The sequence below is a fragment of the Ciona robusta genome, chromosome 5, assembly GCF_009617815.1.
Source record: "Ciona robusta chromosome 5, ASM961781v2".
In the NCBI taxonomy this organism is placed as follows: domain Eukaryota; kingdom Metazoa; phylum Chordata; class Ascidiacea; order Phlebobranchia; family Cionidae; genus Ciona; species Ciona robusta.
The window spans coordinates 555,698-571,455 of NC_143239.1; the positions used below are offsets into that span (position 1 = coordinate 555,698).

The following is a 15,758-nucleotide window of genomic DNA, read 5'->3' on the forward strand; positions in this document are numbered from 1 at the left end:
GAGTAGAATAATCACATGTTTAATTTTTTGACTAAACCCAAATCCATATATGTTTCATAATTTTAGAATATTTAGATTTTAAACTGCCTAGTTAACAAAAACTTTTCTGTTTGACCAAAACAAATTCACAATTTCCCTTTAGTCATTATTTTCAACCTTTTTTAACTGAATGGTGTATAAACTTAATTAACAGTTAATTAAGGATCCCAATGCTCATAACTCAAGTAAAATGAACTCGATATGAATCTTAGCCCCTAACGCCACTTAAAATTTTACCTTGCAGAAGTTCTTCCGAATTATGTGTCGGACAGCAATGATAAATAGTCTTTAGTTCTCCAACAAATTACACTACATTGACTTTGAGATTTATTTAAAAAGTGTAATTGCAAAATACAAAAAACTAAATTATTATGAAAGTGTACAAAAAAACAAATGTCCTTATAATATACGACCAAAATAAAGAACCTTTAAAGCTACAAAAATAAAACAGCTTTGTAGTTTGTACACTACTAACTTATTAAACAAACAGGCTACGCAAGCAATTAGCAAAAATAAATTCTCAATTGAGTGAATTCGAACTTTTGCTCCCCGTCTTCCATGAGGATGATGATGAATGAGAAGACGATGGTTCTCCTGTGGAGTACGGGGGACGAGGAGTTTTACTTTTTGCAGATTGTGGTCGAGAACTATAAACATCTGGTGTTCGTGGAAGTTTTGGACGACTGCTGAATGCTTTTATGTAATCATTTACTCTGTAAGGCAAACAAGTGGGTGTTCATATAATGTTTTGATGGTTTGACTATGACATTAGCAGCAGTTTTAATGGTATAACACAGATAAGATTCCAGACAATGAATTGAAAACAGATGAAACTATACATGAATTCTACCAAAACTTTAACATCCCAAACCACAATGTGCAGCCAACCCTAGCTAATAAAGTTTTGCCAAGTAAATTTTCAGTTTTATTTAAGATGTACCCAGCGATAGGTGGCCTATAACACTTACTGTAAGATCAAAAAAAGACCTTTAAATCGATTTTTGACAATAGTATTTAAATGTCCCTGACAATAGTAGTTAAGTGTCAAATATTTACTCCTACAAGGAAGGATATTTACATACGGTGTTTTAATATTTCTACCAGATGCTTCAGTGTTTAAGATAGATGTTTCATGTTGTAGAGGCAATTGTCGAGTACGTGATTCATTGGATGACCTGGAACATCCAAATCGTTTAAAAACAAGTTAATTTTTTCAAATGTTCATTTTGTGTCCTAGTCATTCGTGTTCAATATGCCTAAGCTGTTTTGATATTTAGGACTTGGGTGGTATTTTTTGATCACATACGAGCATCTCTAAATACAAATTTGATTTTTCGTAGTATGTATGACAATGTGTGCAACATTTGGTAATAAATGTTTTAACCCAGTGGCCACAAAACTAATGGGCTGTTTGGGTTGGCAACCATAGAGACAAGAAGTAGTCACATAAAAATAAAAAAGACACCTTTATTTTAACCTAAGTGTTTCACTCATCCACACGAGGATAAATGAGTAATCATCATAAAAGCTAATCATTTTTAATATTTAACCTAAACTAGTGAGCAAGAAATCCTCACCTTAACGACCGTGATGTTGTTCTTCGTGATGAAGGTCGACTCTCTGCTTTTCCACTAGTAGGTGGGGGTGTGGAGATGTTTAAACTTCCAACCAACTTAAATAAATTAATGTTAAATTGAGTAAATGTATTCTTTTTGTTTACATGGGTCCACACTAATTTAAAGCCAGTCATTTCCACCACCAACCAAAGTCTCAAGACACCTGAAGCTATTAATTTTAACTGTTGTTTTGTCTTGGTTAGTTGGCTTCACTTAACTAATACTGGCGTACATTTAAGATCTTCAGCATGCAAAGATGTGAGTTGTTGGCAAAGGTAATAATAATTTTTTGGAGGAGAAAAAGTTGATCTGTATAGAACATCAAAGTGTTGATGATGTAATAAATTGCTGTTGTTTAGAATTAATCTGCCTGTTGGCAACAGTTCATCTATACAATGCCTACATTCACCAAGTCACCTTATACCATATAATTCCCTGTTTGGCAAGCAATGTTACAATATCTATGTACACAGCCATCAACTAGTGATATACTTACAGTGCTTGAATAAGAAACACGAGGATCATCTTGATCAACTTGTAACGAGTTCCTTTGATGACCTGGAGTTACCGGCCTCTGAGGAATCCCTGATTCAGCGATTAAACTTTCCATCTTGTTAGACTGGAGAAAAAGAATCAAAAAAGTATTTATAAATTTTGTACTTTATCTCTAAACAATAATTATTAATTTTGTTTCAATTTTATATAAAATATAGTAAAAACCTTAATTAACTACTGTACTTCATCAACTAGTCTACTTGAGAAAAGAAGATAATGATAATTACAGAAAAATCTAAATTCTCGTTTACATTTTAGATGTAGGAGTTTACATTCTACGATAAAGCTGCCTTACGGAACAACACTATATATACTGCTTAATATAATGTAGTATGTTGATCTTACCATTCCAATATTTGTCATTATACCAAGATATTCTGAACAAAGAAATTCTTCTCCAGATAGTTCACTTGGAAGAGGTTGAATTATTTCATCTTTATCTAAATCTGCTTCCATTGCATCTTGGTCCTGTAAACACAACATGAATATATTATCAGGAGTGAAAACATAACAGCTGAACTATACTACAATACGCAATCATAAAATTTACTTTGGCCAATTTGGAATACCAAATATATTAAAAATATCGTGGCTACTTCCCACTGCTACTCATGCAACTGGAAAGTGTTTTTGTTTCTTTTTACTTTGGCAGCAGCACTATCTTTAAAAAAACTTACAATATTAAGCTTTAAAATAATAAATACACGGTTTTCATCGCTCTCTGTAATATTATCAAAACATATTGCAGTACTGTACTTTTAGATACAAAGAATATATTATTTCAATAGATATTACAAACACTTTCCACACCTCATCATCATCCTCATTCCCATCATCATCAGAATCTTCACCATCCACACCACCACCACCACCACCGCTACCTTCATCATCACTATTCAGTTGTTTAATAATAAACTCAAGCTGACGACGAAACTCTTCTTGTTCACCTTCCATGAATTCTCTGCAACATCAAATATTTCATGATCAAGTTGAATCAATAAAATGAACTTTTTAAGGTTAGTGACATGTTTATATCAATTATAGTAAAGGCAGTTAACTAATAGCCAGTATTTAACGAAAAAACAAGGTTTTTTATTAAAGTGATGATTACTGAGCAGCTAATAAACCCTGGTCTAGAGTAACTATATATAAGAAACAAGGGCTTCATGGTTTCATATCATTTTCACAGGATAAACACGATACAGCAAGTTTAACAGGTAAACAAAAACTATGTTCAAATAGATTGTGGTTAACACAAGAAGTAAAGTATAAAACAAATAATCACCGAAGTATTTCTTCCAAGCCCATGACATGAGCTTCCTTCTTTACCACAGGGTTGTTCAACACACTGTATAATGCTCCATTTATATACGGTCGGATGTCCATGTTTTCATGGCTAAGCAAATCACTTAACACCTGTCAATGTAATTTATTTTCAACATTAGGAATTTATTCTTGCTTGGTAGAAAAATGAAAGTCGTAATAACATAGGTGTTTTGTTTTATACACCTTGTGCCTAAAATTTTAACAGAACTAATATTAAGTTTTTATTATTTGCATTAGCTTTATCAGATATTTAGTTTTTAATAAGTTAAGTTTTTAGGTGCATTAATGTTATCAGCAAATAAAATTTTTAAAATATCTTTATCGGTTTGAATAAACCAATAACGGCAGGGCTTTACTTATTTCTTATAGAGTTTCTGAGGTGTGATTTTTACCTTTAAAACTTGAGTGGCATTCTCTCCACATTTTTGTTTCCCTGATTTCCTCAGACACAAGTTCATGAGCAAAGCAACTGCGTATTCCAACATATAATCTGATAAACCAATGTTTCGGTCCGCAAGTGTGGACACAAGCCATCGTATCAAATCACCTATGTTCAATTAAAATACATTATGATGGAGGAATAAAAACAAAACAAATCTGCAACCCACAGATCTGCAACTGAAATGTAAAATAGGCCTCCTTATAACACTCAGGTCAAAATAATGTAGTATACAGTTTATACAATGCTGGTATAAAAACATTGTTTAAATAAATTTAACCCAATAAGTTTAAGATATTTGTTATTGCAAGCAAAGGATTTGTGTAAGTGTAAAAACCGCAGAAACAATTTAATTTTTTAAGCAGGCATGCATAACAAATAGGTTGTTTCAGTTAAAACCAAATATTTCCAACATGTTTTGCAGTCTTTCATTTTTAAATATTAAAGGAAAAAATAACATATGTGTTATTTAAACGAAAAAAAAAACTTAAATAAATATTTTTAAGGCAAATGAATCTTTACCTTTAATCATAACTGTCTGTAACAACCTTCGAAGACTGAGTTTTTGTAAACAACCCAGCAGATGTTCCTCAAATATTGGATCAATGGTGTTGTGTTGGTGGTTTCCTTTCCACAAATATTCCTGTAACCTTCCAACAGCTTCAGGGTCAAGACACAAATATGCTCGGCCTGTAAGAATGGTGGGGATCCTTACATCACTTGTTCGGCAGTAGATTTTTTATACAGAAACAATCCAAAATTACTGATTTAGCTCATTTAGTAGTGTGTGGCAATTTGTTGGCAACAAAAAGTGTTCGTATTCGACCATGTATTCATACGGATTTGATTAAATATATAAAAATGGGCCGAACAACGACGAATATTCGGATCTGTATTCACACCTAAGCCTCCCTATCTACTTGCACGAACTCATTAGTGATTGCTGGGATTTTGCAAATACAGAAAAGTGTCTTGTCTAAGAACATGCATGCTGTCAGCACCGAGCTCTGGTATACAACATGTACCTTATCCATGCTATTACTACTACAAACTCTTTCAAATCACCAAGGACAAATTAACCCAAAGTAGTAACACTTCAAACCAAAAAAAGAGTTATATCAATACCTTGTTGAAGTGATGACAAAGCATTGTACAATCTTGCAACATATTGACGAACCGCAGCATTGGACGAATCAAATAACGACAACATGTTGAAATTTCCAAAACTTGAGGAAGAATTTTGTGGATTGCAGTTAAACAAGTCATTGTCAATATATGCAAGAAGCACAGTATCACGCTGTTCACCAGGTGAAGATCTGTGTAGGAAGGTTAAATATTATAATTGTATATTGTTAACATTCTCAGCCATAGGTGAGATCCTACTGCATGGCTTTAGACCTGAAATTTAGGCCGAGGCTGGACCATTACTACACACCTACATATATATATACAAAAAATAGTTCAATAACTTTTTCATGGCTTTGGTGTCTGCTAATAAAAGATTTGAAAAGCATGTAATAAATATACGAACAAAGTTTTTGCAACACAGGAAAACAGTATAAATAGCCTGCATAGTTGAAATCTGTTTAAAACATAAATCACAAAGTTGCACACATTATACATCCCGCAAGATTGCAAGTATTACATGTAAGCATACAAAAATAATGTTAATCACACAAATATATTCACAATTTAACCTGCCTTGTTAATCTCCATCTTAAAGCTTGTAGAAGAAATGCTTTAGTACGATCAGGCCCAGTTTGTAAATGATATTTGATTTTACTGTAATCCAGTGAAGGCAAAAGTGTGGACTCTGATTTATCGATTCTAAACAACAAATGTTAAAAGATAGAGATATCAGATATGGGTAAAGAATTGTTTTCTATTTTGTTTCTTGTATTATAACAAACCAAACATAGTCCATAATAGGATGATTTTACAGAATACATAGCAAAACCGAATATAAAAAAAGTTTAAATAATTAGCAGTTATCATATTTCCCCTAAAAGTAAATAATCACCTCTCAGGAATAATAGAAGCACGAAGAATGGACGAAGCTGTACCAGGTCGCGTAAAATCAACACTGGTTGTGTTGAAACTACTTCCAACAGCAGCTGATCTTCCACTAAATAACCGAGCACAAACTTTTTGTAAATATTCAACAGTTACCATTCGACCGTGGACGGTTTGTTCAAGTGAATCCACAAGTTCAGCTGTGATGCTGATCAGTGTGTGATAGTCAGCCTGCGATGCAGAGAAAGAATCATATTTAATATCGGGTAGGTATATATGAATATGAACTGATTATTCCTAATGACTGTACCAACTTGAAGTGGCAATCTTAAAGCAAAATGTTGAAAGCGAACTTTAAGGTTGGCAATTGTTAAACCCAAACTTATAACATTTAACCAATCACTTTGGGTCCATACCCCAAACACATTTAACATCCAATGACTATAGACTGATGACTAACCCCTAACCCCAATAGTGTGTTAGCTTTATTTAAAACAACTTTGATTTTGCAGATTTTCACAGACTGGATTTTATTATCAGCTTGGGAGTTTGGAAGACAGCAGTCTCAACATGATGTAGCTTATATGGATGTGCAGAGCCGAATCCAAGCGCCATTTTTTAAAAAAAAGGTAAAAATCGAGCTTAATGTCAAAACCCCATTCGATTGATGTGTTATAGAAAAGGAGAGCAAAAAATATTAAAACAAAGTGAAGCAACTAAAAATCTTAACAGAAGCCAACTTGACTTTCTTTATAATTATTTTTCATTCGTTGGGAATTTGTTCTCCAGGAAGTACAATCATATCTTAATAACATCCCTATGTAGCTTTGTATGTTATATACAGGCTGGACATAATGTAGCTGAGCAGCTCTCACCTGCAATTTATTAAACCTCTTCATATAAGCACCGCTTCGTTTTTCTGCTTGTAGAAGATTTTGCTGCAGAGATTTGGCCGTTTTTTCACTTGTTGATTCACTCATAGATAATCTTTTTCTGTTTTTCTAAACCATGAAATTAATTGTTGAGGAAAAGTAACAATTTAAACACATTTTATATTATATATATTAAATTATTAATAAAACAATTTTTACAAAACAATAACTTTGAATTTATATTTGTTAACATAAGTAACACATAAGATTGCCCGAACTAAGAGAATGTTTCTATATTAATATAGAAATTAATAGTAAACATTAAGGATACAACAAGAGCTATAAGTGCAGGTGGTTCTGATGAACTGAGGGCAGCACTTAAGAATTTATCAACTCTTCCTCGTAACTCTGGGATCCAGTAGGTCTGATAAAGAGAATTCAGTTTATTACAAAAATATAATACAATGATAAAAGATAACACGATGTGTGTTTAATGTTTACCACATTCTAATTCAAAAATAACCAACAGTGGAACTCATCCGCATAAACAATAAAATAAAACAATAGAGTTTAATAAAAACTATTAAAGCATTGAAAATTTACATTGTATATATATATACCCTATGCAATAAATTTGTGAAAAAACATATTTTAGGGCTTTACTCAGCATTGTATTAATTTACACAGATGGTATCATTACGTAGCAGTATGATAGGTATATTATATAAAACTTTTAAAAAAATTGCTAAACAAAATATGAAATACCGAAAATAGTTCTTTGAAAGAAGGATGTTGCATTGGGTTGGGAACAAACGGAAGCGCGTAGAATGGAAGGAACTCGGTGGTTTGACTAAGATCTGAACCTTTGTGGAAATATGATGTTACTTATAAAAGGATTGGAAAATAAGGTATTGAACATTTACAAAACTAAAGATAAAATTAAAGTGTTTAAACATATGAAACAACCACTTTTCTATACTACAGATATAAAATTATATGCAACAATCAGTAGGATATTTCTTGTAGAAAATGATAACTCATAATGTTGGAGTTAATATAATAATGCAAATTACCTTTAGTTTCCAGATATTGTTTAAACAATGTCATTGTATTCTGTAGTCGTCCATTCGTCTGCTGCAATGTTGATATGAATTGCGTAAGTTGTGTATTTAGAGTTAAAAGAGTACTGAGTATGGACAGTTAGTGGCATACACAGTACTTGTCTTGCACCACATGTTTAGTTTATGAATGAAATTTTAAAGTTGTAGTAACAGATTAGTTCTCCCTTAGTTTAAAAAAGACTTGCACTCACAACAGTTGCTGATCCAGTACGAATTGGATACACAGCAAAGTGAATTTGTATGTAGAATTCCAGTCTTTGACATGTTTGGTCTTTACTTCGGATTTCGAATGGGACATTTTCTTCCCACAATCTCCAAAAGTTTAATGATTCACCACTGTCAAACTCTAACAGCAAATTGTTCTAAAATTAAACAAAATTTTAATGTGAAAAATTGTTTTAAATCCTTCCAAAACACCAGTACTCTTAATTTTTCTTTTTTACCAATGAGAATGAGGATTGCAAAAAATGAACTAATTAATGTTACTTATTTATCTTAACTTGAGATATAAAACGGGTGTTCTGATTTGTAAAAAATCTAAGCACTTGTTGTTGTTAATGGTACTTTTTCTTTTGCCGGTAAGTGATACATTTAAATCGTTATCTAAATGTTTTTTGTTAATTATCAACAACCAACAAATAATCGCTGATATACCTCAGCTAAAAGCTTACATATTAAACGTGGGCCCTTACGTTATAGCATTGTGGAGTAAAAGTACCAGACGAGGTCGGAATAATTGATTAGTATGGACAATACTTATTTATGATAACACATTCACTTGTAAATCAAATCAAAGGTTAATGTTTTTTATTTGAATGAATGTAACTTAATTTATCCGCGCATGGTCGGAAAAGGACAGTCGGTATAATACAGGTGTTTATACACCTCGTGCCTACTTATGAGTTACCAAGTGTGCTACTTTTTGTCCGTTTGATGTGGGTAATTTTTTTCAACATGTAAATGCAAACACATTACAAACGTTGGATGACCGACTGTAACATGGTTTTACAAATGCAAAAAATTTATATTGCAAATTAGTAGGTATATATACAATTTTTTATTATAAACTGGATATAATAATACCTGTGCGGTTAATTTAGCTGCATCTTGCAAAACTTCGTTATGGATAGGAATCGATTTTCCTTTTTCATTGCATTCCAACTGAAATGCTTGCACCGTTGTATCAAGACCAATGTAGGAAAGGTATTCTTTCACTAGAGTATTAATTTCAGTCTCAAATATTGCCAAATCTGCCATTTTAACCGGCAAAACTACAAAGTGCATAAACACAACATTTTGTGTACAAAAATTTATCCCGCAACTGCTTTGAGCATAGAAATCTTCAAAAATATTGAAAATCTAAAAATGCTGTATGTTGCGATAAAATAAAAAAGGTCTAACAACGTGAATGTAATAGGTTGTTGTTTTTGTCAAACAATTAAACTTGTTTGCAACGTAAGGGCGATTTTTTTTGTCGAACAGTTGTTCTTGTTTGGTATGATAGTGGCCATTTAAAAATTGTAGATCCTTTTCTGCCAACAGTTATCAAGCACGTAAGTAAGTGGTCACACAGATCGTTTTTCGTCGAACATTTGTTTTTGTGTGCGTTGCCAGGCGTTAGGTGTTTAATTTCTTGACTGAAATCGAACCATAATATATAGTAGAGCGAGGGAAGACGGAACACTTAAGCACATATTGCCCAATATTTCTTCAAATAAAATGTATGACTTTGGGTGATACCACAAATTAGTACAACCATTCCTTTATTAATAATTAACAACAACCCAAAAAATATAATAAAACACACGAAGGGTTTTTTTAGCGATTAAACAGTTCCGTTTTTCCTAGTCTGTTTTTAAATCGCTAAAACTACACCTGGTGTACGATTCACTAAGTAACTCCTCCTGTGTTTTATTTATTATATTTCTTTATATTGTTGCACTTATTGAAGGGTATATTAGTAATAGTTTGTGGAAGCACGCAAAACTGTCATACAATTTAGGTGATATTTTGCACCGTGTGCTTAAGGCCCCGTCTTACCTCACCCTACTATATTAATATTATATTTTATTCACGAAATAAGAACTTAGATGCACAGAAAATAGTTGCCCCAATAAAAAACAAGATAGCATAGCTGTAATGGAAAGCCACGTGTATTACGACTTTATTTACAGAAATAGACGAATCATACATTGTACAGTTCGTGAGAAATACATTGCAACAATTGCGTTTACAGCATAATTTTTTAAATTATTACATGTTTTTAAAACAGAGCTTTCGTCCTTAACTCTAAAAAGTTGTAAATGCAAATTACGTAGTTTTAAAACTCAATCACATCATATAATTTATGTTTTGAGAATTAAGATGTATTTAAAAGGATCTATAGGAGTAGTGCAACAGGAGTATTTATTTGTTGTATCTAGGAACTTCCATGATTTATCACAAAATGTCGTTGCACATGCGAATATATTGAAATATTATATAATGTACTTTAGTAAAAAGTAGCACTGTCGATCATTGCCCATTAAGAAACTAAAAAAAGCTGGGATGAAGACATCATTTAAAGCACCAATATCGTAATAACAATCACTGAATTTCAACAACACCGCTAAAATTATCAATTGCAAAAATTATAATTGTATTATATGAACAAATGAGATATGACTGGATATAAATTAAAACATAATTAAGCAATGATACCAATTGTTATGTTTATTTATTCATAATTTTCATGTAGAATTGCTGATTTTTAATCATAGCAAGGAAGACCTTGTATTTTTTTAGATAAAAACCTTGCAGTCTTGAATTTGAATGAACAACACCGCCTGAGTGACACATGCTTTTCATGGCATCCTTCATGTTAAAGTACAGTTAAAGACAAGAACTAAATACTTAATAATTAGGATGATACAAAGACGTTCATTGCTTTACTCTTCGTTTAACTATTTTTAGAAGGAAATTTTATCTTGGTTTGTATATGCATAACAATATATAAAAAAACGGATGTTGCCAAATAATAGACGCTCAAAACAATATAAATAATATCCAACCTGTATAGAAGGAAAGTTATGTGATGCACAAGCTGCCAAAATGCAACCACCAAGCAACATAGTTTCACTCTCCTTGCCTAAAACCACAGGCCTTTCTGCAATAAAATAGTTCTTTAAATCAAATGTGCTGTGTGTTCCAAAAATAAAATTACAAAAATATTGGCATGTTTATATATTATACATACACATAAAAATATCCTGACTTGAATTAAAAACATTATAATATGTAACGACTTACCTAGAACATTTGCATGAATTTTTACAAAAAGTTCATTTTTACTTAAACCACCACACATTAATAAAGCTTTAATTTTGTGACCATGTTTTTCCATTGTTTCAATTATGTGCCTTGACCCAAACTGTAATTATGGAAGTTGGTATTAACACACGCATAATTGACATTATGTCCACTGTCCACGAGTATTAATACTGATTTACTCTTATACACCAGACATAAATGAATGAATGTAACTTACTTTATCCTTACATGGCAGGGAAACGACAGTCGTTATAACACGGGTTTGACACCTCGTGCCAGCTTACGAGTTACCATGTATGTTACTTTGTTGGTAATTATTATTTTTTTGGGGATTTTTTTACTTTTTTATGTATGGCTGATAATTTGGACAACCCATTAGTGACCACTGGGTTGGAGCAATTGCCGTTAAGTGTCTTGCCCAAGGACACATACACCAACAATGGTAGCAGCATCAAGCCTTGAACCTCTGGGTTACAGGCAGGCACGCTAGCCACTACAGCACGGCGCCGGACATAGTACTAACCACTGTACGGTATCGTGGGGGATGAACATTAGTCACTGTTAAGCTACAACAAATTGTTCACATACTCACAGCAAGAGCTTGCATAGTAGCAATATATAAAAGTGCAAGATGTTGTAAGGAAGTATCCAATGTTAATCCACACACCGCTCCACACAATGTTGGGTCAGCCAAAGGTGATCGGTTGCCATGGTGATCTGGGTGGATGTGAATATTCCTTGTCATGACATCAACATCAAGCTCACCATAATCTGATGCATGTTGAGATGCAATATCATTAAGAAGGTGATATATATTCTTCCCACTGCCATGTAAGACAAATGATTATTACAAACAAGTGGCCAAATTTATTGGTGTTTGCATTCATTTAAATAAAGCATAAAGTAGATTAAAACGCATAAAATGGTCTACCGCATGAATAAACTGCTTTTTATTTGGTATGGTTGGAAATTATTATATTTTTTAACAGTTTCTACAAAAGAAAATGGTAGCACTCACCGCTCTTTAGCCATTTGCTTCAGCTGAGAAAATGCCACATGTGTTTGTACGATGTGATCTATCTAGATATAACAACAAAATAGGTAAACAATTATGAATAGTTTGATGTATTACCCACACCGTCGTCTTTACAGTTTAGCCACCTGGAGTATCTGGATTAAAAATAAGTCATATAAAGTACCGGGAATGGGTGTATATTATTTATTTGTAATTCAACATGTAAAACAAGCACAGCTTACGAGTTACCTCGAATGTCACTTTGTGGGTGATTATTTTTTGGATTTTTTTTTATGTATGGTTAACAATTTAGACAACCCGTTAGTGCCACTGGGTGGGAGCAATTGTCGTTAAGTGTCTTTCAAGGTCGCATACACCCACAATGGTTGCAGCGGTGAGCCTTGAACCCATAACCTCTAGGACAGGTTGGGGGCAGGCCGCGAAACCACTTTGTCACTATGCTAGAATTACACATGTGCAAAAGCTGAGTCTACAATTATGCCACTGAATATGATTCAAATATTGCCTAAGATTCATTTAATGCATTCCTTCATTAACTGGCAAAATAGATTTAATTAACTAAATTGTTTCAAATTTAAAAACTAAAAAATTCCTACCAATTTTCCAGACGCAGTTTGTCCTCCTTCATTTAGCCAAAACTTTGGAATCATTGCAGAATAGTAAGGACCCCACACACCAGGTACAAATATTGGTGCCGAACTTATCTAAGCATTTAGGAACTTTTTAAATATTAAAATTACAATTATTCAGCTTAGTAAACTTCTTATTCCAATCATATTGCAACAGGCAGGTCTAACATATTTTTGTAAAAATACATGTTAAGTGCTATGACCACTTTATATAAAATATAAATGACAAAAAGCATATATATACACATATATTACATATAATATATATATATGGCAAAACAATGTTTATTACACAAATAACCATGTTATACTTATACATACCCCCATATGGCAGGATGACGTACCACATATCAGTGCCATACACTCAGTAATATCTAGTTGTTGGTTGTTCAAGTCATGGCCACCAACTCCCACTGCTGCAAGTCCACCTATGTAAGCCTTAATTTTAATTTTAAAGTATTGGAAAGTGGTTCTGTGAAACATACATTTTTCACTACCAATACTTCAGCCAATACTTTTTAATATTAATCAAAATTTTTTCTTAGCAGAAATTATTTAATTGAAATAGTTTTATTTCTAAGCAAGCATTTTGTAAATATATTAAAAATGAGAGTAAAGAAGTAAGAAATCACCACAATGTGCATCCAACATAGCAACAGCAACTGCAGTGTTGGCCAATAATCCCATGTTCGATGCAGTTTCTTGCGTAAGTCCACCTTTTATTGCTGTTCCAGGTGGCAGAATAACATTCCCTGTGTTAAAACATTACTTAAAAGCATTTGTAACATGATTTTCCCAACTAGTATATAAGACAAAATATAAATAATATATTTGTATCATAGCAATAGAAATGTTTTCCTTACAGTTAACAGAGCAAGACATAATAACCCGGATTACGAATTTGATATTACGTTTGATGCTGTTCATTTTTTTTATACAATAGCACCACCATGCAGTATTTTAAGTTAAGCTATACAAAAGCAAATGACGTTGACTGGGCATTCTTGTTTCATTTCCTTATTAAGTTTTTCCTCGCTTTCCCAAAAATAATTCACACAATATTAGGGCATAAACATTGAAACAGGATAAAGCATTAAAGCAGGTTATTTAAGAAAAGGTCACAACAAATTTAAAGATTAACAATAATTGAAAAAATAAAAGAAACACTAGCAGTCGTATCTGTCGGAAAATATTTGTTTAGATTTTGATATGACTCCTGTGTTGAATTAAAACGTAAAACCTACATAGTATTAGTACATAAATATACCATAGTTATTGTTGACAAACCAATTTTTGAAAAGTTGTTGTCATTTAAATCTTCCAAACCAATTTCCTTCCAAAAACTTTTGTTCCATCCAGATTCACTTGAATATAACCATTTGCATGTAACAGCACATGAAGATCTGGTTAAACTATTTGTGCATTTGAAGGTCAAAAAATCAGACAGATCAAAAAAGTGGTGAGCTTTTGTCCAGCATTCTGGTTGATTCTATAGATCAAATATTTTGATCAAAATCAAATGCATGCAAAGAAATTAGAAAAATTATAAAATTGTTGTGAAATGTTTACACTCAGAGTTTAAAAATCTACAATACCACAATCTATTTCTTACACAACACTAGAAATAAATGTTTTTTTAATTTTAATGCAAATTTTTAACATTACCCTTGTATTTAGACTTGAAGTAATATAAACACAAATTCAACGAATACATAATGATGGGAATTTGTTGTGTTACCTTAAATTCTAAAAAGTCTCAGCTTCCCAAATGTAAATAACCAACGAATATAGTAAACCTTTTTAATCCATAGCAGTTTTGGAGGTTGCATTTCTAATGATATTTTCCCTCCAACGAACTTCAGCACTTCATGATTTGTGGAGTTGATAAAGTCAGCTTCTTCTTTAGCTCTGTGATCCATCCACATTATTATGTTAAAGTCATCATTGTTGCTTTCTGAAATTCATCTTCCAAAGTTAAACTTGGAGTATTAAAATAAAAGGAAAGTTTTTAATGTTTGCTGGTAAACACTGCTAAATAAAGACATGATTTAAAGTCTTGTGAAAAATATGATGTAGTCAGATCAAGTATGTTACACCATTATGTTATGGGACTATGGGACATGTGCTAGTAGGCATATAGATCATTTGCATTTAAAATAAAAAAAACATTACCCTACTTGCATTGGTTAAAGGAACAGGTTTGAAATCATGATCAAGCACAACCAATGAGCATGTTGCATCAAAACCAATGCCTTGAACATTTGATGGATCAACATTCTTTACAACTGACTGTAAAAATTTCAAAGCATAATAGGGAAATCATTTTACACTGTGGCAGAGGAGTAAGTATGTCTGTCTTTGACCCACAAGTTGTGGGTTTAAAGCTAGTTGCTGCTACTATTGTGGACGTATGTGTCCTTGGGCAAAATACTTTAAAGTCAGTCATGTGGTAACTTGTAAGCAGGCATGATGTGTATGAGGAGAACATCTTATAACAAGTGTTGTTTTCCTGTTACTGAAGAATAAAGTGATAAAGTAAGTTATCATCTTATATTAAGAAGAAACCAAATTAAACATTTTGATTTGTTTACTTTTGATTCACAAACAACTGCTTTAACCACACCTTGATAACAGAACAACATTTGCGCCAAATTTCATCTGAAGATTGAATGTATTGATTTGTTTTTGGTTCCACCACAGTAATTCCCTCTTCAGCTGTTGCTATGAACGTCCCGTCATTATCAACCAACCCCGCTCGTACACTGTGACTACCGACATCCACTCCAATATAATATCTTACCAT

At 32.5% G+C, this 15,758-nt stretch overlaps 2 protein-coding genes and 1 long non-coding RNA gene across 5 annotated transcripts; 1 reads left to right on the forward strand and 2 right to left on the reverse strand.

The window, feature by feature from the left end:
• Positions 1–353: 353 nt before the first annotated feature.
• Positions 354–9,353, reverse strand: LOC149735279 (lisH domain-containing protein ARMC9-like). The gene is made up of 18 exons (XM_089878192.1): positions 9,065–9,353; positions 8,173–8,343; positions 7,934–7,994; positions 7,626–7,723; positions 7,192–7,284; positions 6,864–6,989; positions 5,996–6,219; positions 5,677–5,802; positions 5,101–5,291; positions 4,498–4,665; positions 3,929–4,083; positions 3,496–3,626; positions 3,021–3,171; positions 2,556–2,678; positions 2,152–2,274; positions 1,617–1,711; positions 1,122–1,214; positions 354–752 (listed from the first exon to the last, which is right to left on the reverse strand). Exons 1-18 carry the CDS (start codon positions 9,263–9,265, stop codon positions 560–562), a joined length of 2,523 nt encoding a protein of 840 aa, XP_089734318.1. The 5' UTR covers positions 9,266–9,353; the 3' UTR covers positions 354–559.
• Positions 9,354–10,118: 765 nt separating this feature from the next.
• LOC149735280 (FGGY carbohydrate kinase domain-containing protein-like) lies at positions 10,119–15,758 on the reverse strand. 3 transcript variants are annotated; one of them, XM_089878202.1, is made up of 12 exons: positions 15,579–15,758; positions 15,133–15,244; positions 14,752–14,909; positions 14,243–14,444; positions 13,588–13,707; positions 13,277–13,383; positions 12,923–13,030; positions 12,309–12,370; positions 11,883–12,114; positions 11,270–11,390; positions 11,032–11,126; positions 10,119–10,834 (listed from the first exon to the last, which is right to left on the reverse strand). In XM_089878202.1, the coding sequence occupies exons 1-12, from the start codon at positions 15,756–15,758 to the stop codon at positions 10,694–10,696; spliced, it is 1,638 nt and encodes a 545-aa protein (XP_089734328.1). In that variant the 3' UTR covers positions 10,119–10,693. The 3 variants fall into 3 exon arrangements, with proteins under 3 accessions (XP_089734328.1, XP_089734329.1, XP_089734330.1); XM_089878203.1 differs by lacking the exon at positions 15,133–15,244 and having other exon boundaries at positions 15,579–15,720; XM_089878204.1 differs by lacking the exon at positions 15,133–15,244 and having other exon boundaries at positions 14,752–14,863; positions 15,579–15,716.
• On the forward strand, positions 11,957–13,425 carry LOC149735281 (uncharacterized). Its single transcript, XR_016385037.1, has 4 exons — positions 11,957–12,095; positions 12,280–12,391; positions 12,934–13,005; positions 13,290–13,425. It is a non-coding gene; the product is annotated as an uncharacterized LOC149735281 (long non-coding RNA).

Coding starts and splice junctions, on each gene's coding strand:
- LOC149735279 (XM_089878192.1), bottom strand. CDS start 9,265: ATGCACTTTGTAGTTTTGCCGGTTAAAATGGCAGATTTGGCAATATTT. Junction 4,084..4,497: donor ACAGACAGTTATGATTAAAG/GTAAAGATTCAT, acceptor AATTGAACATAG/GTGATTTGATACGATGGCTT. Junction 3,172..3,495: donor GGCTTGGAAGAAATACTTCG/GTGATTATTTGT, acceptor TTGATGTTGCAG/AGAATTCATGGAAGGTGAAC.
- LOC149735280 (XM_089878202.1), bottom strand. CDS start 15,758: ATGGTAAGATATTATATTGGAGTGGATGTCGGTAGTCACAGTGTACGA. Junction 14,910..15,132: donor TGTTCCTTTAACCAATGCAA/GTAGGGTAATGT, acceptor GATGAATTTCAG/AAAGCAACAATGATGACTTT. Junction 14,445..14,751: donor AACTGCTATGGATTAAAAAG/GTTTACTATATT, acceptor TTTGATCTATAG/AATCAACCAGAATGCTGGAC.